Source organism: Bufo bufo, chromosome 2 (assembly GCF_905171765.1).
Source record: "Bufo bufo chromosome 2, aBufBuf1.1, whole genome shotgun sequence".
In the NCBI taxonomy this organism is placed as follows: domain Eukaryota; kingdom Metazoa; phylum Chordata; class Amphibia; order Anura; family Bufonidae; genus Bufo; species Bufo bufo.
Window position 1 is genome coordinate 765396264 of NC_053390.1, and position 21696 is coordinate 765417959.

A 21696-nucleotide genomic window follows, 5' to 3' on the forward strand; every position below is an offset into this window, starting at 1 on the left:
TAAAAACAAAAAACTCTGGAAAGGAACACTACTCATGTCATCTCCAAGAGCTCATGGCACGCAGGACCGAGGGCCTAAGGGTCTGATCACGAGTCGTAGGCACTCCATGTGCCACTACATGGGCTCTCCATGAGGCATCACATCAGGACCTAGAATCAATGCTTCCAGAGCAGAGATTATGAACCTTTTAGAGACCGACTGCTCAAAGTCTAATATAGTGCCTCTTCCACGTACGTCATCATTTAGCTAGAATAGCCTGCCTACATTCAATGCGCTGCCTGTGCCATCCATACCGCGCCCTGTGCTGATGAATGCCAGGAAAGGTCTGAGGCATATTGGTACCCCATAGACTTTCTCCAGGGTGCGAGTGCCCACATAGAGGGCTCTGAGTGCTGCCTCTGGAACCAGTGCCATAGGTTCGCCACCACTGGTATAGAGGATAGTACCTGTTATCTGAAATACAGCAGCACAAGTAATGGAGATAACCCCATGTGCCTCGGTCTATGGCAGCCATAAAACAGATCTACGCATGGGCCCTGAATAAGGGGTAACTCCTGTGGACACTGGAATATAAGTGAAATATTGTGCGTCACACAAAGAGGTTATTTTCACCACTTTGGGAACAAAGACATGCCAATATGCAGAAACTGAAATATTTGGGCTAAAACCACTGGTTACAGATCAAAACTTGTTGGCCAGGAAAGGGATGTAAAAATACTCCCAGTAATGAAAAAGTTAACAGATACAGATACAGAAAACATACAAATCATGGCGGATTTATACTCAAAAAGAACAGACCGCTATAAGCAATATGCTACATACGGTTAGAATTCTGCGGTCATCGTCGTTCAGAATATTAAGTAAGATTTCCACCAGAGAAGATATGAAGGATGTCGGAACATTAGGCATGATGAGTATCTCCTGTAAGACGGCAAGAAGACGTTTCCTATGGAGAGAGAAGTCATTCAGTGAATATATGTTCCAACATTCACCTTTCCATGAATCCTGCACTTGTCATGGTCGAGAAAGATGCTGCATAGTGCAATGGAGATCATCATTGCTCATCACCTATGAGCCTCTTCTGAGGTCTGGTGGCCTTCAGGTTCATGTGACCACTGCTAGACGCGTGGAGGCAACACACTAGACAAGTCCAGATTTACCAATGCTGCTGAACGTTTAGGCAGCGTAAACTAAGAAAAGACGGGTGTCGGGGAGCAGGTAAGTATGCTTTAGAGGAGGGGCCCGGGCATTCTGGGGGTCATTATAGGGATTTAATACAAGGCACTTACTAATGTATTGTGATTGTCCATATTCCCTCCTTTGCTGGCTTCATCCATTTTTCTATCACATTATACACTGCCCGTATCCAGGCTTTATGACCACTGTGTAATCCAGCATCGAAAAAGTGCCGGCCTATGAGCGCTCTAAGGTCTCGTACACCAGAGAGGCTGGCACTTTTTCTTACTGTGTGCAAGTATGGCCACCAATGCTGGATTGCAGGGTGGCTGTAACCTCTGGATACAAGCAGCGTATAATGTGATGGAAAAATTGATAAATCCAGCTAAGCAGGCAATATGGACAATCACAATACATTAGTAAGTGCCTTGTATTAACTTTCCCTACATGATAAAATTGGATTTTTTGTACTTACCGTAAAATCCTTTTCTCGTAGTAGGCATTGGGGGACACAGCACCATGGGTATATGTCCAACTACCACTAGGAGGCACTAGACACAAAAAGTGTTGGCTCCTCCCCGTTGGGCTATACCCTCTCCACAGGCACAAGGCTATTCAGTTTGTACCAAAAGCAGTAGAAAAAAAAAAAAAAACAAGGAACCAACAACTCCCGTACCGGGAAAGATCAAGAGACCAGCCCGGAAAATAGGAAGTAAAAACATAGGGTGGGATCTGTGTCCCCCAATGCCTACTACGAGAAAAGGATTTTACGGTGAGTACAAAAAATCCAATTTTCTCGTCCATGGCATTGGGGGACACAGCACCATGGGACGTCCAAAAGCAGTCCCCGAGGGTGGGAAAAGAACAGCCATGCCACCGGTTGGGCATACAGGTGCGGGAGAACCATGTGACCCAACAGGAGAAAGACATGGAATGGGCAAGAGGTTCCATAACAAGGAAGAAACCTCAAGGAAGAATCAGTGAAGACTGTCAGCACCCCAGGAAAAATGCCTGGAAGAAAATCCCAAATGCAAGGCGGCGGCAAAAGGGAACACCGAGCTCAGCCAAGGGCTGGAGAAAAAATTAGGACAGCACCGCGTGTTGGGACTACCTAACGCTCTAAATTGTCTCAGACCCAAAGAGCGAAAAAACCTGTGGCCAACCCCTGACAGGCCAGGGGAGAAGGAAACAAGGAAGTACTGGAAGCCAAACGAGTGAGTGAAGCAATAGCAAGGCTCACATGTGAAGGGAGCAGGTCTCCCCTCACCGCAAGGCAGGTGATGAAGTTAAGCGCCCTATTTAAAGGGGCGAAAACCCAAGGCTGCTAGAGGAAACCGCCAACCCTTGGAGAAGGAGGGGGTTGTAGGTAAAAGCCAGGAAAAAAGAGTAAGACCTGCGTCCCAAAAACAGGAGACGAGGCACGAGCCTCTGAAAACAAGATATCACTGTGAAGCGTAAGACCAGAGGAAACTCTGGGCATGTGAAGCATCAGGGAAAAAAGGAACCAGATACAGGCCCAGGAAATCTCAGCAGGACACACTGGACTGAAAGACATGGAAGTAGAAGGAGAGTACTCCAACAGCCTAAGGAGGAAAGGTTCTACAACAGGAGGAGGTCCCTCCCGAAGGAGACCATACGGCGGAATTGCAAACCGTAGCGCTAAACCACTCAATACCAGGTACTTGACGTGGGAGGATGGGAAAAGAGACACGAATCCCAAGAAGACCACAAGGCTATTGGAACCCAAAAAGGGAACAATCAACCCAGGCCCCGACCCCCCCAAAAAAACGATTGTCATGCAGAACCTGAGTGGTCAAATGAACGGGGACAGGGACTCCAGAAGGAGTACCCGGAATGGGCTCACAAGGAACCAGGAGCTAAACCACCAGAAGACAACGCAAGCCAGAATATCCAGGAAAGGAGAAATGAAACTACCATAGGGGAAGGGACATTGGCCATGGACAACTAGCCATTCCAAGAACAGTGACTAGCAAACTGTATACATTGTCCCAGAGAGGGCAAGTACAGCAGCTCGGGATGTACCACTAAATTGACAGACATCCATATGCATAAGGAATGCAGAAGTCGCCATGAAAAAGCTGGGTGAGACTACACAGAAAAGTAGAAACCAGCTGCGACCGGCGTACAGAAAACTCCCAGGGGGGAGAAAGTACCTGACAGGTGCAAACGACGGCAAGGTCCAAGGGGACTGCCCCTCTGACATGTAGTACAACTAAGCAGAGAATATAAGGGAATACCGAGAACACCTGGACCCAGAAGGAACTACGGGACCCTGTCCGATGCCAGAGCAATCAGCTAAAAAAAAAATAATACCTGCCAGGCAGGTGTGTGGCGCTCAGTGGTCCTGTCCCTGACCCGTCAGGGAGGACGTCCAGCGACGAAAAATGCCGATGACCCCAGAAGGATTCCATGTGGCGGAGGACATCCAGCGATGACCGAAAACTGCTGCAGCGGCCGATGCTCACCAGCTACGTGCCCCAACAAGGTAGAAGATCCAGTGGAGATCCCTGTACTCCACCAGGAATGGGCCACTCTGTAATAGGAAACCACGCGAGTACTCCTCTATAACATGGGGTAACGCGAAGCGCAGCATACCGTAGTACCCTATAGAGATGGCAAGAGCAACCCTAGCACAAAGGCCAACGACCACCTGGCCATGGTGTAGGGAGCGTGGTTGTATGTGGACCACCCGCCGGATCAGAACAGATCAGCCATATACTGGAGCTACAATAAGTAGCACTAGACCGACAAGGTGGGGGTTGGGCTGGCCCACCCCTGCCAGATATGGTAACCATGCACATGCAGAACCAGGATGGCCTGTTGTAGACAGTGCCCTGAGAAGTACAAGGAGACCATTGAGCACGACAGTAACGGAGTGGAGATGTATGGAAGAACCAAAAGGGTGAAACCAACATCCGCAGCACAGATTAGAACCTGGGGGCAGAAAGCACCCAGTAATACAGAAACTGTATGGGCCACAGATTGCACCATAGGGCCCAGCACTTTGAGTAATACAACCACACGCCTAAAATATAGGGAAAGTGGCTGCATGTCTAACGAGAGTGGAAACATAGCCACAGAATCTGGGAATGCAACAGCATTTGGAGGGTACAGGTACTCAACCTGTAAAGTAGAAATATGGCTGCGAGTGCAGAGATACGACCAGAAAGGTGTAATGGGTACAGCATCTGGAGATGGTAGAGGTACTACCTTTAAGATCGTAGCAATGTGGCCACATGGTGCACCCTAGAACCAGAGAGGTGCAACAGCTACCGCGTTAGCAATGGTACCTATATTCCGCCCGGGAAGGGGAAAATAGGGCCGCACGGTACCACAAAGAACAAGACAGGTGCACACTACAATCAGGTAGGTGAAATGGCAACTGAAGGAGGCCCTCTATTTCGCCTGAAAAAAAGGGAAACAGGGCCGCATAGTACACCATAGAGCCAGACAGGTGTAACGGCTGCAGCATCGGAGACGGTGCAGGGACTACCTATGAATGGAGTAAGTTGCCTGTTTGGTGCACACTATGATGAGGTAGGTGCAATGACCACGGCAATTGGAGGAGGCCTCAATATCTCGTTCGGTAAGGGAGAGAAAATGCCACATGGTACACCATAAAGCCACACAGGAGCAACAGCTACAGCATCAGGAGATGGTGCAGGTACTCTACCTATGAAGGGATCAAGGTGGCAGCTTGGTGCCGACTAGAACCCGACAGAGGCAATTCTACGGCAATTGAAAGTGGCCTCTATATCTCGCCCGTAGGGAGAAATGTTGCCGCATGGAACACAATAGAGCCCGCCAGGGGTATTGGCTACAGCATCGGAGATGGTGTAGGTACTCTACCTATAAAAGGGAGCAAAAAAGTCTGGGAACAGACAGGAGCAATTGCTACGGCAATTGAAGGCGGCCTGTACATCCCGCCCGGAAGGGAGAAATAGTGCCGCATGGAACACCATAGCGTCAGCCAGAGGTATCGGCTACAGCATCAGGAGATGGTGTAGGTACTCTACCTATGAAAGGAGCAAAGTGGCTGGGAACAGACAGGTGCAATTGCCACGGCAATTGAAGGTGGCCTGTGTATCTCGCCCGGAAGGGAGAAATAGTGCCGCATGGAACACCATAGAGCCAGCCAGGAGTAATGGCTTCAGCATCTGGAGTAGGTGTAGGTACTCTACCTATTGCAGGTACCCCCCTGTTAAGGAGAAGGCGTACGTACCAGAGACACCAAGTAGGTGACTCATTATGTTAAACACGGGGACGGCTGCCTTACCTGTGCGGTTGGATACCTGTGCAGTCAGGGGAGCGCCATCCGAAAATCCACTAGAGGGGATACCAACCCTGGGTAGGAGAGGTTCCTCCGTGCACGTTAGTCTTGACCTCCCAGGGGGCTTCTGTATGGAGGAAGACCGCCTGATGCTCTGTTCCGAGGGAATCGGTGCAGAGGTGTCCCCAGAGGCAACGGATGGGGTGACAGGAAAGGATTAGTCACCAGCCTCAGGCCTGTCCTGGGGAGGACCCGAGGATGCCGAGGAGGGGTGGAATCCTGTTGAGACCACCCGAGGTTGTACTGTGAGCTACCCCTTGCCGGAGCCGGTATTTAAGCATGCCTCATCTGCAGGGAGGACCCTGGGAGGGCATAGGTGGCCGCAATTGGATAGGTAGCGGTCCAGCGACTCCGCCAGGGATTGGGAGAGTCGGACAAGGTTCCCATGGCTTGACAAAGAGGGAGACCATTCAGAAGGGACCTACACAAAAGGATTTGGTCAGGGGACACAATGGGGTCTGGGAAGAGGTACTACACACAAGCAGGGACAGGCCGACCGCATGGCAGCCTTCGTAGACAGCGGACGCACGTAAAAACACGTGGCGATCCGAGGAGACCCTCATAGAGCAGCCAGCAGAGGCTGTCATATCTGGACCCGGATGCCATGTCCCCCAAAGAGGTGCTGCAGCAGCTATAGAGGCTGCAGGAGAAATGAAGCAATTGAGAGACAAAAACATAGCAGTCCCCGTCGCCGACCCGCCTGGCCCCGACAATGACTTAAAGAGGTTCTGCAGTTCTTTTAAACTGGGGATCTATCCACTGGATAGATAACCCACGTTAGACCAGTAAGGCTGGGTTCAGACCTGAGCGTATTTGATATGCGCGTTTAAGTCGCGCGTTTTTTGCAATAGCAAACGCGCGTTTGTGTGATTGACTGCAGTGTCCTATGGCCACAAACGCGCTGTAAAACGCTCAAGTGAGAACCAGGGCCATAGGGAAGCATTGGTTTTCATGTGTGGAGCGTTTTACAGCGCGTTTGAACGCGCCGTAAAACGCTCAAGTGTGAACCCAGCCTAAAGGGTGGAGGAGATAGGCGGCCGGGAATGGAGCGAGGGGGGCGGGGCGAATCGCGGCCGACCGAGGGGCCTCCGGACCCACAAAACTAGGTGAGGAGGTTAGGGGGGGGGGGGGGGGGGGGGGGGGGGCGGCGCCTGGGGGTGGGCGGAACAGGGCAAACAGAGCACCTGGGAGCCGGGAACGGGCCATGGAAGATGAGGCCTAGTCCCTGCAAAAGCCGGGGACTAAAGTAGTGGGGAAGGCCCAGGAGAAGACTGTGTGGCCAGGGAGGAGAGAAAAAAACCAACCAAGGGGGAAGAGAAAGGTGGAGGAAGATTGAAGCTTCCCAGGACCCCCAGCTAAGGTGGATCCCACCCCCCGGCCACAGGAGGGAACCTAACCCTGGGGCAGGGACACAGGGACAGGGGTACTCACTATACTCACCATCTGAAGTCTTCGGGCGCCGCAGGGTCACCCCTTCGGCAGACTCAACACGGGAACCGTGGGAATGCCGGGAAGCCACTGCGGATGCAGTCTGTGGGGACTGGGTGACCGGCGATGGTACAGAAGTACGCACCCGCAGGGGGGGCAACTAAAGTGGAACACGATGGAGCCCCAGCCTGCAGCAGGTATAACGGTGGAGATCACCGAGACCTGCAGAAGAGAGAAAAAAAGAATAAAAAATAAAATAAAAAATAAAACAGCAGGTCCTGCAAAAAAAGCAGGACAGGTCTGCCTCCTACGGACACTAGACAAAAACTGAATAGCCTTGTGCCTGTGGAGAGGGTATAGCCCAATGGGGAGGAGCCAACACTTTTTGTGTCTAGTGCCTCCTAGTGGTAGTTGGACATATACCCATGGTGCTGTGTCCCCCAATGCCATGCACGAGAAATGCCATTTGCTGAAGTGAGACAACCCCTTTAACTGAGAAATTTGGACACCCATCGTCACATCTTAAGCGACGCCTATTACCAACACATTACATCCCACTCCTGCTTGTCAGCAGCGCCTTGTCTGATGAGGTGAACAAATAGGGTCTAAAACACTTACATAGGCCTTATGTACACGGCCATGTCCGTATTGCGGCCGGCAAACAGCGGGTCCACGATATACAGGCAACGGCCGTGTGCACCCCGCGCATTCACTTAAATGGGTCCGCAATCTGGAAGGTCCGATGCCGAACGGAGGCACGGAACCACTACGGAGTGCTTCCATGGGGTTTCTGTCCGTGCCTCCGCACCGCTAAAAAGTAGTAGTTACTACAGGCATCCTTCAATTTCCCCATGAACTAGTTTTGATTAATAGCCATTTTATTTAGCCAATATATTGGAAATCTGCATATTTTGAAGGGTCTCCAATCATATAGAAACAGATTATAGATTATAGTGCATGAGTGTGCTGCTCTTACCTATGCAATAGATTCCTGTACACAACGACGTAGGGATGTACAATGTGATTCTACACAGCCGGCTGCCCCACTGGAGACAGCGCAGTCTCCCAGGGCACAGATATGTGCGTCATGGATTGCGTACTGTCTGTGATGCCATGTATTTAGAACGACAGTAACTGTTCACGCTCCTGAACTACAATAGCTTTCTATAATAATTATTATATTTCAAAAATAATATGTGCAGATTGTATATGAAGCTACACTTCTTGCAAGTTATTTTCAGCAAGACTTTATAGAATTGGCAGAACCTGTGAATAATGTGCCTCATCTCAGCAGATGCGGAACACGTATTGGACCCGCATGATGAACACCCAATGTATTCAGCATGATGAACACCCAATGAACTGCTGGGACCTACCTTCCTCCCTCCTCACTGGTGTCCAGGCAGCCTATTATATGAATCAGTTGCTGGCCTATGAATGTTTTAGTCATCAGATCTTCAATTTTCGCCATGTCTGCCTTCTCTTCCTCGGTGAGAACAGGGAGCGTACGAAGATAACTACAGTAAAACAGACAGACTGGAATAATCAACATCAGAACACAGTAAAACAAAGACCTTTATATAATATCAAGTACTAATAGTACAGAAATAGAAGAACAATGTGGATCAGGGTCACATACACAATTCAGTACTTTACCTGAGCAAATACTCTATATAGACAGCGGGCTCTGGTAAAATCTTTTCTAACGCAGACTCCCCCTCATCGCCCTTTGACTTCAAGTATTCACAGAGTGCCTTCCAATACAACACATTTTCTGGACCCAAACTGTCCAAGGGGATCAGTTTCCTAGGGAAGAAAAACAAATCTTAAAACCCAGCACAGATTTGCAAATGTACAGACCTGTGAAGATGCAGAAAAAAAAACAAAAAAAAAACACCTTCATATAGTAATAAGCACACTAACCAGCTGACCCATTATTTTCTGGCACTTCAGTCTAATGACTTGGCTTCCATGACAAATCGGTATATAACCTGATAAAACCCCATTAAACAATATGGTCATTTCCCTCATTGTTGAAGCAGGCTTGACTTGAGGCGATCCAATTTTTTGATATTGATGACCTATTTTCTGGATTTATCACAGATATCAGATTGGCCGGGCCCCGACACCCCTACTGATCAGCTGGTTGCAGCAGCAGTTGAAATCAGACACGCAACAATGGACGAAGCCAGAAGCAGAAGGCTCCGTCATTGTGCATGCTGGTGTACTGCAGCTCAGCTCCCACTAGGCCTCATGCACATGACCGTTGTGTGTTTTGCAGTCTGCAAATTGCGGATCTGGAAAACGCGGATGGCGTCCGTGTGCGCTCCGCAATTTGCGGCACAGCACGGACAGCCATTAATATAACTGCCTATTCTTGTCTGCAAAACGCGGACAAGAATAGGACAGGTTATATTTTTTTTGTGGACCACATAACGGAGCAATGGATGTGGACAGCACACAGAGTGCTGTCCGCTTCTTTTGCGGCCCCATTGAAGTGAATGGGTCCGCATCCAAGCAGTGAAAAACAACGGCCATGTGCATGAGGCCTTAAGGGAATAGCAATAAAGGTGCAGTACGACGCCATGACCTCTACACAGTGGATGGAGCCTTCTACTTTTAGCTCCATCCACTGTTGTAAGCATCTTCTTGGTGGTGGACCTCCAATGCCAGGATGAATGGAGCGTCAGGTCAAGCATGTGCACTACTGCTCTATTCATCTTTATGGGACTATTGGAGGTACCCCGATATCTCCTAGAAAACAAACTGGAGCGATAGTGCACATGCTCAACCTGCCACTCTTCTTTCTGGACCACGGAATCTCCTTTCTCATGATCGGTGGGTGTCCCAGTGGTGCCTGGGCCTTCAATTACAAGGGAGAACTGGCCATGTACGATCACTCTCCATTAGTGCACGTCTAGACAGCAGCTTTGTTGCAGAATATCTGCATTTGAATGGAGGTAGTTCCTGCAGAACATACAAGAATGAAATGGTCATGTACTACCGTGTCCCATTCGCAATGACGCCCAGCCACTTGCTGTAAAGGGAACTGCACCACAGTTTACTGCCAGCCCACTGACGTCACGACTAGTATCAACTAGCGGGGGCAGGGTTAAGCTCCATTCAAGTGAACAGAGCTTAGCCCTGCCCACGCTAGTTGTGACGTCAGTGGGTCGGCGGTAAACAGTGAGAAGGCCGCGGCGCTGCTGGAGCGCCGCTGCCTTCTCAAACAGCTGATCGGCGGGGGTCCCGGGTGTCAGACCCCCGCCGATCAGAAGCTGATGATCTACCCAGAGGATAGATCATAAGTTAAATGAAAGTGCAGAACCCCTTTAAACCTTAAATTGAAGGAGTTTTCTGAGATATAGGACCCCCGCCGATCAGCTGTTTGATAAGGCATTTGCAGCAGCTGCGGTATCAAGCACAGCCGCTATACAATATACTGCACTGGGCCTGGTAAGCTGAGAGAAGGCAGCGGCAGTACTGCAAGCGTCAATGCATTCTCAAAAAGCTGAACGGTTGGGGTCCCAGGTGTCGGACCCCCACCGATCAGATAGGTCCAACATATGGGACTCTGAATAGGTCATAAGTTAAAATATTTCATTTCACACCAGTTTGCATAACCCAATAGTACAGGCAACGCGGGTTGTTTCGGGTATCGAATTTTCAATACTTTTGTCCGGTATCGACCTCGATTTGACATTTTTCGATACTAGAATACGCTACTGCACAGTCTAGTATCACAGAGCATGGAGAGCGCTGCTGTCAGCACGCTCCGTGTTCTCCTCAGCAGCACAGGGGAGAAGGAGTCACTCTCCCTCCCCCTGTGCCGCCGCTGCCAGCAATGAGGAGAGAGAGAGAGAGGGGCGAAGGAGGGCGCACTGCACCACCAGTGATAATTAACATTTAATACAGAAGGCTGGGTGCGGGCAGCAGAATCACATAGCAGTCACCCAGCCTCTATAAAAGGAAGCTGCGATCAGTGGCAGTTAACCGCCGGGGGTTAACTGCCACTGATCGCAGCTTCCTTTTATAGAGGCTGGGTGACGGCTATGTGATTCTGCTGCCCGCACCCAGACTTCTGTATTAAATGTTAATTATCACTGGTGGCGTAGTGCACCCCCCCTCCCCAATATTAAAAGCATTGGTGGCGCAGTGCGCCCCCCCCAGTATTGTAATCATTGGTGGCAGTGGCCACAGGGTCCCCCCTCCTCCTCATTGCGGCAGTGGCAGCTTCTGATCGGAGCCCCAGCAGTGTAATCCTAGGGCTCCGATCGGTTACCATGGCAGCCAGGACGCTACTGAAGCCCTGGCTGCCATAGTAAGCTCCCTGCTGCCGTGTGTACTATGCACAGGGCAGCAGGGAGAGTGTGAAGTCCTATTCACCCTAATAGAGCTCTATTGGGTTGAATAGGACAAAGGATTAAAAGATCTCAGGTTCTAGCCCCAAGAGGCAAAAAAGTTAATAAATAAACAGTTTTAAAAAAAAACACCTAAATATTAAGTATAAAATCACCCCCTTTCCCAATTTTACATATAAAACAATAAACATATTATATATTGCCACGTCCAAAAAGTCCAAACTATTAAAATATTTTAAAAAAACTCCTATGTGGTGAACGCTGTAACAGAAAAAAATAAATAAAAATGATTCGCCATTTTTTTAAGTCGCCCTGTCGCCCCCAAAAATAGGATAGGACAGTTAGATTATAGGCTGGACGTTCCATAAAATGCAGAACGCACGCGGCTTTTTTTGGCTTAATTTTTTTGGCTTAATTTTTTTCGCGTGGCATCGAGTATCGCAATACTTTTTTATGGCATCGAAACCGAATCAAAATTTTGGTATCGAAACAACCCTACAGGCAACTATAAGAAACTTTGTTGTAATATATCTTAGAAGAGAAAAATGTCTTGATCTCCAGTTATAAGCCCCTTCCCCCTCCTAATCATTCACTCTGAATTCCATTATGAATCCATCTTGAGAGAGCAAGACGGACTGTTAGGATCAGATTATATTATCTCATAGAAGTCTATAGAAAGGGAAGGACCAGCGAGCAGCATAGTGGGCAGAGAGAAGCAGGTATGCTTCAGCAGCTAATATTAGACGTTATACCTTACCCCAAGTGCTTTATTCACATCTATACTGCTCAGTAATTAGGGACCAGAATATCCTGTTTCTATGTATACTCTATGGGCACCACCAGCTAGTCCCTACTACCAGCTCAGGTACAACTGAGTATTTTTATTATAGCATGCAGAAGGGGAAAACAGCTAGAAAATGATTCAAATCATATGATGGTCAGATATAGTGCTATCACTTTCGCATAAACACATGGCAGCTTATTTCGAAAAGTTATCTGAAAAATGTGCGCTTTAACCATGCAATTATGAAAAATACAACCATCTTTTACCTTTCATCAATGTTATTACACTTCTCCACAAGCTCACTGACAGAGGATAGGGCGAACATTACATTGAGGGCAGAAACAGCAACTTCCGGAGAGTTTTCCACATCCAGACGGTGCAGCAGCTCTAAGACATTCCCCTCGGTGTACTTCAGCCAGGACTGCAGGAGATTCTTCTGCATGATTTCTTTTACAGCCTCTGTAAAACACAAGTCTGTAATGTGCACACATTCATACACAGAAAACTAACTACGTTCGCTCTACAACGTTCAGAACACCTACCTGATCGGTCGTTCAGCCCCAGCTGCAGGAGGTTAACCCTTTGTGCAATTTTCAGCGCTCTTATATGGACCTTTTCTGCTAAAACCTATGTAAGGGAGATCAGGAATACACGTGTTATTTGTAAAATTCTTATTGTACAGTGGGGATAGTTCCTACACACCAAACACTCGAACAACTCCAGTACCTGGTACGCAAGCTTCCTCACAAGCTCCTTCACATCCTTGATTCTCCCAACTATTTTTGGCAAAGTCCTGGCAGATGGAGCAATACAAGACAACACGGCTCTCCGCACTTCTGCGTTCAGATCGTTTTCCAACAAATGCATATAAACTATAAAAAAAAGTAACGTTAAGGACCTAATATCAGTATGAACATGGACAAAGCGTACGACCATTACGCTCGCAGAACTGGCACAGTCTGTATCCACGTTACTGAGCAGACAAAGCCAAAGCCCAGTCCAAGATTAAAGGGGTACTCCCACCTTGGACATTATGGCATACCCAAAGGATTTGCCATAAGTGTCTGATAAATGCAGGACCTACACCTATATGACGAATGGAGGTCTCAAAACCCAAATAGCGAGGCAGCCACCGTATCCAGGCAAATGAATGGCCAGCTGGTCACATGTGCGTTTGCCCCCCTTTGCTTCTATGGACAACCCGCACCCGCCAGGACAACTGGGCCCTTTTCTCCACGTAGGCGTGGGTCCCAGAGGAAGGACCTGCATGTATCAGACATTTATGCCATATCCTGTGAATATTTTATAAAATAGACTAACTTGGAGTGAAACACTGGTCTTATTTTCTGATCGTATCCTTTCTAAAAGGCTCATTTTGTAGATTTGTGTGTAGGAGGGTCCAGCGACTCCCCTTCAGAACTGTGCAGTGAACATGGACTTTAATGAGGGTATTTCAGCTTTTTGATATTGATCCTGCAGATAGGAACCATGTTTACATAGACACGCAGCTGTAGTTCATCTAATTAAAACACTTTCTCATACGTATCATTGGGGGACACAGGCTTGACTATGGGTATAGCTGCTGCCATTAGGAGGCGACACCAAGAACAAAAGTGAGCTCCTCCCTCCAGCTATACCTTTCCTATAGGGACTAAGCTAAAACAGTTTTAGCTTAGTGTCCGTAGGAGGCAGACCTCCCTGCTTTGTTTGCAGGTCTGCTGTTCTCTTTTTAATTTTTTTCTTTTTTTCCTTTCCTCTAGTGGGTTGCAGGCAGCCTTAACTACCTGCATCCCCACCCAGGAGAGGGAAGTCCAGGGGGTCCCTCAAGACCGCTGCTGCTCCCCAATCTCCAGAAGACAAGGGGGACCAGAGGTTTCTAAAGCCTCTGCATCCCGCCAGCTTTCGGGTCACCATGTCCTTACCACACCGGTGTAGAAGCTCTCCCCAAGGGGCTGCACACCGAAGGTGGTGACCCGGCTGGAGCCAGGGGGGCAGAAAACGCCGGAAGGGTGAATATTTCCCCAAAAGCCTTCCTGCCCCTTCTCAGGCTACTCCACCACCCTCCTGCCGTCTCCAACATTCCAGCGTTCTGCCAGGGCCGCCGGTAATCGAGGCCCCGGCTCCCCCTCTTAGCTCTTCTGGCTCCCACGGCAGATGCTAGCTCCCGGCCGGCTTCCCTATTCGGCAGGGGCAGTCGTGGCGCCGCCGCTAATTTAAGGGGGGGTGAAATCGGGGAGGCCTCCTTGATCGACTGTGTTCCTCTCCTCTGGTCCCCAGGCCCTGCAAACAGTGCATTCCCGTCAGGCGCTGGCCTACTTGGACGCCAGCTGCCTTTCTCCGCTGGGCATCATTTCTCCGTTCCCGGCCTCCTCTGTTTGGCACTCCACTCCCTGCATCGGCTTCCCAGCCTGAGGCTCTTCCGGTCGGTCCCGTCTATACGCGAGGCCCCGGCTCTGCGGCCTACTAGGCCGCATCTTCCGGAGGGTTAAGGTGGCGGGACCTGTGCTTTCTGGGTACGAAACTTTCGCGCCCAGGTCCATGCTCCACCATCAGCCCTCTGAGTTCCGTCTCAACACTCGGCTTAACCCGGTCAAAGCTGGCGCATTGTGCAAACACATGGCAGCCTCATGTCCGAGGCACCGCCCTCATAGCTCTGCTTCGAGAAAGCGGATTAGTCCCTCTTTATAGACTGTAAGGGGTTGGGACCGTATGTAATTTTAACAACAATGATTATTAACCCTTCGAACTTCTGGTCCTCTGGGCCTAGTTCCCACCGCCCTATACTTACCTAGCAGGGGAGATGCCATGATCACGAGGTGGTTCTCCCAGGGTGAGGGTCACCCCTTACAATGGCTCATTAGTTACCCTACCACTGGTTTCGGTAAGTCCTATCACATTCCCTTACTTCCTTAGGCGGAATATGTGCATTTACCAGGACCCCGTAAGTCCTTTAGCATTGCCCCTTCTTAGCGGAGTACTTGCACTACAGCTGGATACGGTACAGTTGTAGCGTCACCCTCCTTTCTTAGGGAGTATTTACACTACCTCTGCATACTGTACAGCCTGTAGCATTACCCTCCTTCCATAGGCAGAGTACTTGCACTACCACTGGATACGGTACAGCCTGTAGCATTACCCTCCTTCCACAGGCGGAGTACTTGCACTACCACTGGATACGGTACAGCCTGTAGCATTACCCTCCTTCCACAGGCGGAGTACTTGCACTACCACTGGATACTGTACAGCCTATAGCATCACACTCTCCTTCCATAGGCGGCGTCCTTGCACTACCATTGGATACTGTACAGCCTGTAGCATTACCATCTCCTTCCTTAGGCGGGGTATTTGCACTTACCATGGGCTCCTATTCATTCTGTATTTCACTCTTTTCTTCGGCAGGGTATTTGCACCAGTAACATGTCCTCTTTCCATAGGCAGAGTTTTTCACACCACAACGAGATGATATACAATCAGTAACATTACCCTCCTTCTTTAGGAGGAGTAATGCCACTACCACTGGATACTGCACATCCTATACTACTTCTGTCCTTTCATAGACGGCATTATACCACTACCACTGGATACTGTACGTCCTATAGCATTCCCTCCTTCCATTGGCGGAGTATAGCACTACCACTGGGTTCTTTTCTTCCGGTAACATGGCCCTCCTTTCATAGTAGGTGTATTTGCACTTCCACTGGGTACTGTACATTCTGTAGCATTACCCTCCTGCCATAGATTAATTGCACTACCAATGGTCCCTGTATAGACTGTGGCATTACCCTCCTTCCTTAGGCAGAGTAATGCACCTCCACCGGATGCCATAGGGCCTGTCGCATTACCCCCTCCGCAGGCGGAGTAATTGTACGAATACTGGATTGTTTAGTTCCTGTTGGACTCTCCCTTCTATAGGTGGAGTGGTTGCACCGCATCTGCATACTTACATCCAGTAGCATTACTATCCTCCTCATGGCAGAGTAATTGCACCACCAGGGGACACTATACATCAGGACTGACCCCCCCCCCTTCTTCCACAGGAGGAGTTTGTCCATTACCACTGAAACCTTCCATCCTATCGCATGACCCGTCTTTCCTAGTTGAAGTATCTGCTTGATCATTGACTACCAATACTACTCTCGCTTCTTTCTTGTCGCATTGCACCCCATTGCATGGGTGCTCTATGGCTAGACACTGTTCCTACAAATCGCCTTATCCCCACTCATAGGTGGTCTTTTGGCACTACTTCACACGATTCCCTTCCTCAGGTAGTCATTGTATGGATTGCTGTCAGGAGCCTACGGGGCAGCCTATGTCTTTCCAAGGTTTTGTTCCATGACATGCCTTTCCTCGTGCCTTGAGTCCCTATGCAGAATTCTCTAATTTTGTTGGCTTTCATTGTCACGTTCTGCGTCCACATTCCTTCAGTAGGTGGAACGTCTGCGCTGGTTTAGTTTTCTTCATTTTCAGGAGTCTCTCCTCTGGTCCTACAGACCATGATTGCTGGTGTGGCCTCCCCTTACGAGACAGTCTTGCGCCTGCCATAGATTTTATGGCTATTCCGGTTTCTGTGTCTACTACTGTGGGATCCCTTCCCAGGGGGAGTGTTTGCGTTCATCCGTCAAGGGGCGACAGTCACTGCGTTCTGGCTCTCTTGACGCATTGGAGGGGGGCACTGCACCTGTGGGTTATTCCACACCCCCTTCCTCCATGTGGAGTATCGACCCCGGTAGTTTGTGTGGTGTATAAAAGCAGTTCTCCCTAGTTGTGCGAGTGTCTACACTTCCTTCTCCCTCAGGTGACACTGTACTCATGTTCTCCCGTTACTGTGTACGGTGGATCCACCAGGCGTTATTTGTCTGGTGTTCCGGATGAGATATCCGATAGGTACACTTATTCCTTATGGCGCTGGTCAACTGCACATACCTTGACATCCCACAAGTGGTGGGGTTGCTCATTTCTGGTGTGTATTAGTACGGTCTTCTGTCCCTATTATTAAATACCGATTCCTATGGTGCAGGCTTAGCGGCTTGTTCCCTTCACATGCATAGTATCGCCTCTACCTTCTGCTACAGTGACAGCAGGGCGTTACATCCCTGCAGAGTTGTGTATGCCCTTATCCTGTGTTGGTATTCGCTTCGTCACAGGTTTTCTTCTGTAACTTGGTGGCGTTCGGCATCCACACTCCCTTCCTAGCGAGAGTGCCTGATGGGTTTCCGCAACCTTCATGTTGTCAGCTTCGGCATCGTTTCTACCTGTTCTCTTGCCGTAGATAGTTCTTCCTTTTATTATAAGTTTAGGGTCCTCCTTTCCATGCCTCTGCTTACCATTGTTCCTCAAGGAGAGTGACACTGTTATGCACCAAACTCCTTGGCCAGGGTTCTGAAGAGGATGTTTTTTTGATCCGGGAGGACACTTTTCCTGCCAAGGTTACTCCCCAATTTTTTGGTGGCTTTTGGGTCTGTTCCACTGCCTTGTTCCTCAAGATCTTTTTCTTGTGGACCATTGTCATGCCTGACATCTGGATTCTCTAGACCTGACTTGCTCGGCATGGCCCTGCTAGAGTGTTCTTTCTTCTAGCAGCCTAATATGCAGTTTTTTTTTTTGGTCTCTGGCACCCCTACTTCTTCCCTCACAGGGGGCAAGATTTGTCACATCAGCAGTTCCCTGGCCTTGATATCCAAACCTCATTTTCAGTTCCTTTTCTTCCAATCAGCGCTCCACTGAGTGGTTTCTTTTTGCACCGCTCCTTTGCACTCTGCCTATTGCCAGTATTTGCTGCGTCAAAAGCTTCCATTTCCCGAGGGCTTCGTTTGACCATTTGGAGGCATACCGCATTTGTGGCCAGGACACATCCTTTCGGGTTACTGCTCATTCTGCTCGGGCGGTAATGGCCTCTTGGGCAGTGCATTATGGGCCTTCGGCCCTCCAGGTATGCAAGGCAGCTACCGGGTCGTCTTTGCACACTTTTTCAGGGTACACACCTTTGCGTCGTCTGGCGCTTCTCTGGGGTGTAGAGTTTTACAGATGGCGGTTCTCTAATTGACCGAAGGGTTTCTTTGTTTATGGCCCATCCTTGGGACTGCTCTGTAATGTCCCATGGTCAAGCCTGTGTCCCACAATGGTACGGATGAGAAAACTAGATTTTTGTACTTACTGTAAAATCTGTTTCTCTTCTGTTCATTGGGGGACACAGCTCCCACCCGTTCTCTCTTTTTACAGGCCTCTTAGGGCCTAGGTGGTTCTGGGTTTCTACATAGTTTGGTTTCCTGCGTTTTCTTGCTTCTCCTACTGCTTTTGCACTAACTGTTTTAGCTCTGTCCCTGTAGGAAGCGTATAGCTGAAGGGAGGAGCTCACACTTTGTCACCTCCAAGTGGCAGCATGGAACCATGGTCAAGCCTGTGTCCCCCAATGAACGGAAGAGAAACAGATTTTACGGTAAGTACAAAAATCTATTTTTGTTCTTTTGTTGATGCGAGGCTTCATTTCTGAGTTAAGATGCTTTTCCAAATATGCAAATTCAGCTTTTGGTGCAACAACGGTGTCACCTTTGCTATCATTGCACTCAAGCACCGCTCATGTCAGTTTCCAGTGCCTTCCTGGCTGCTTTGATTGACAGGGGCAGGCAGTGGCAAAGCAGCCAGGGAGAGGCTGGCCACAGAAAGGACCAGAGCAATGGTGATTACCTTATTGCACCAAAGCCTAATTTGCATATTATGAAAAAGTATCATAAATGGGGAAATGGAGCCTCGTACAAAAAAAAAAAAAAGAAGAAACTGTTTTAATCAGCTATGTTTCTATACAAACAGCTGGACATGGGGGTCACTTTCAACGGGCACGCTCCAACAATTGTGTATGGCAAAAACTATTTCTGGGTTGCGGCCCGTCTGACCCTTTATTTGCCAAAAGAGACGTCACTCAGTTCCCTCTCCTGCTAAAACATCAGGTCCGTTCTGAAAGGACCCTGCTTATCTATGCAGAACTAGAAGAGAATAGCCGTTGACTGGTCAATGCCTATAACGGACCACAATCAGACTGGCATAATACAGTTTTGTGTAATATCGCCAACTGGAAGGATGCCGACACAATCCCTAAATCATTAACCCTTTAACCAGAGGTTCACAGCAGACAATAGTAATTTTCTGTATTCCTTTGCAGAGCACAGTCATGTCATTCTTACCAGTGGTAACTGGGCAGCTCATATCAGTTGGGTCCTGAAGCCTGGCCAAAGCCAGCACTGCCTGGATCCGAACATTGGGTACTCTGTCTGTTACGCGAATAAGCATGGCATCCTGTATCTTATCGAACAAATCGTCGTCAATCAAAGCGTTTTCAGGCAGGTTTACCAACAGCTTATAGATGAGCTGGCAGACTCTAAACCGCACTGCCATGCTGTTAGCTGTATGAGACTGAAAAAAAAATCAGAACAGTTAAGTGATTGAAGGTAAAATATTGGGTCCAATATGAAGATACGTCTAGGAATCTGCTGCTATTTTTCTTAGATCACCAGCGCCATCTAGTGCTCATAGAGTTGTAAGAAAACTTCTTTTTCAGATACTGAAACCCAAAATACTTTTACACACACATTTATCATCTTAGAACTGATGCCCAACTTCTCTCATATTAGAAAGATAAAACTCTCATAATCTGTATAATAGAGAGGTCAGTTAAAGGGGTTGCTTCATGAAGACTGTCCTTGTACAACAGGGCCACCACCTTGTCCTACTAAATTTCTCCTGAAGTTACCCTTGTAAAATCAGCTGTTTGTCAGCGACTGAAGCATTTTTGTAAAAGGTTGTCACTGTTGAGACCGCTTTAAAAAAATCAAAATAAAGCCTCCATGTTAAAGGGGTTCTCCAGGAGCCAAGTATCGATGACTCATCCTTAGGCCGTGGGATCCCAGCCTGGCATCCTGCTGAGAGCAGGAGCGCACGGCGTAATTGGTTGCTATGACGCCGTGCGCTTCATGCCGCCGCTGCACTACAGTAATACACTGGTATAGATCATACGAGTATTACTGTACTGCAGCGGCGGCATGAAGCGCACGGCGTCATAGCAACCAATGACGCCGTGCGCTCCTGCTCTCAGCAGGATGCCAGGCCGGGATACCACGGACCGCTCACGCCAGTGTGCGTTCGGCCTTAGAATAGGTCATCAATATAGAATTAGTGGAGGTCCCACTAGCGTAACCCCCATGATCAGTTTTTTGTAGAGGTTGCAGTCTTCCTAGGCCACTGACATAACAGTCATTAATCATATGGCCTAGAGCAGCTAAGTCCTATTTGAAGGGGTTGTCAGAGTTATTTTTTTTTCTTTGTATGTTTCTAACTAATCCAATGCAAGGGGTTTACAATCGACTTACTTCATCTGCAGTGGCTCCTTTCTCAGATTTCACTGAGGGTCACATGGCCTGTGAGGTCAGCCTCTCTCCCTGCTCTGATGATGTCTGGTACACAAGCCTGAGGAGCAAGTCTGTCTGTGCACAAGAAGTCACTGTGCTGGCCACGCCCCCTGCATTGCTGTCTGGCCTAACCCTGGATTCTTCAGGAAAGATTAACCCATTCTACCATCCGCAGCACAGACTCAAGGCTTTGCCGAGTAGCTGCAGGCAGTGAAGAGACACAGGATCCTCACCTTGCAGACACAGAGCTGACAGACTGGAGGAGTTCTGCACAGTATTGTACAACAGCAGGTAGGGGGAAGATCCTGTGTGTATCAGCATTGTCATTGTACAGCTGGGACTTGTAGTCCTACCCATACAACATGCTGCTGAGTCTCCCTGGGCTGCACTATCAAGCAAAGCCTCTATACAATGTATAGCGCTGTGCTTGGTATGCTGTTCTGATATAAAAACTACAGATTGTCCCGCAAAAAAGTGAGCGCCCACACAGCTCAGTAGATATAGCTATAAAAAAAAAGTTATTGGGAGGGGGGGGGATGAATATGGTGATGTAAAAAAAAACAAAAAAAAAAACACACACGTGGTATTGTTGTAATCATACCGACTCAGAGAATGAAATGAAAACGCAAAAACGAATAAAACCTCCAGTAACCTAAGGGTTAATATTGGATGGTTTCTCCTGGTAACGGTCATACAGATGCTGGACATCCTCTTGTGGTATGCCGTTCCAAGCTCTTTCTACTTGGACCCATAGTTCAGCCAAGGTGGTTGTCGGCTGCTGCGGATGGGAGATCTGTCTCCCCATCCAGTCTTAGGCTACTGTCACACTGGCGCTTTCCCTTTCCACTATTGACATCCGTCATGGGATATCAGAACCGGGGGAGGGGGGGTGGAAACGCTTCCGTTTTGACTCTATTCATTGTCAATGGGGACAAAACTGAACGAAACGGAATGCTCCAAAATGCATTCCGTTCTGTTTGGTTATGTCCCCATCTCGGACAGAATAAGGGCTCATGCACATGACCGTGTGCTGCCCGTGGTCATATTGCGCCCCGCATACGGCGAGTCCGCAATACATGGGCACCGGCCATGTGCATCCCGCATCACGGACCCATTCTCTTCAATGGGTCCGCAATCCGGGAGATGCGGAACGGAAGCACTACGGAGTGCTTCCATGGGTTTTCTGTCCATGCCTCC

The 21696-nt window shown here is 48.8% G+C and overlaps 1 protein-coding gene across 1 annotated transcript in view; it reads right to left on the bottom strand.

Moving 5' to 3' along the window:
- Positions 1 to 21696, bottom strand: part of NCAPG (non-SMC condensin I complex subunit G) — a 45657-nt gene that overhangs the window by 16699 nt on the left and 7262 nt on the right. Inside the window, exons 3-9 of the mRNA XM_040419042.1 lie at positions 19279 to 19507; positions 12827 to 12972; positions 12643 to 12727; positions 12367 to 12559; positions 8612 to 8761; positions 8332 to 8472; positions 823 to 946 (exon numbers count right to left, since the gene is read on the bottom strand). Coding sequence (XP_040274976.1) covers positions 823 to 946; positions 8332 to 8472; positions 8612 to 8761; positions 12367 to 12559; positions 12643 to 12727; positions 12827 to 12972; positions 19279 to 19507 — 1068 coding nt within the window. The remainder of the gene's footprint in view (positions 1 to 822; positions 947 to 8331; positions 8473 to 8611; positions 8762 to 12366; positions 12560 to 12642; positions 12728 to 12826; positions 12973 to 19278; positions 19508 to 21696) is intronic.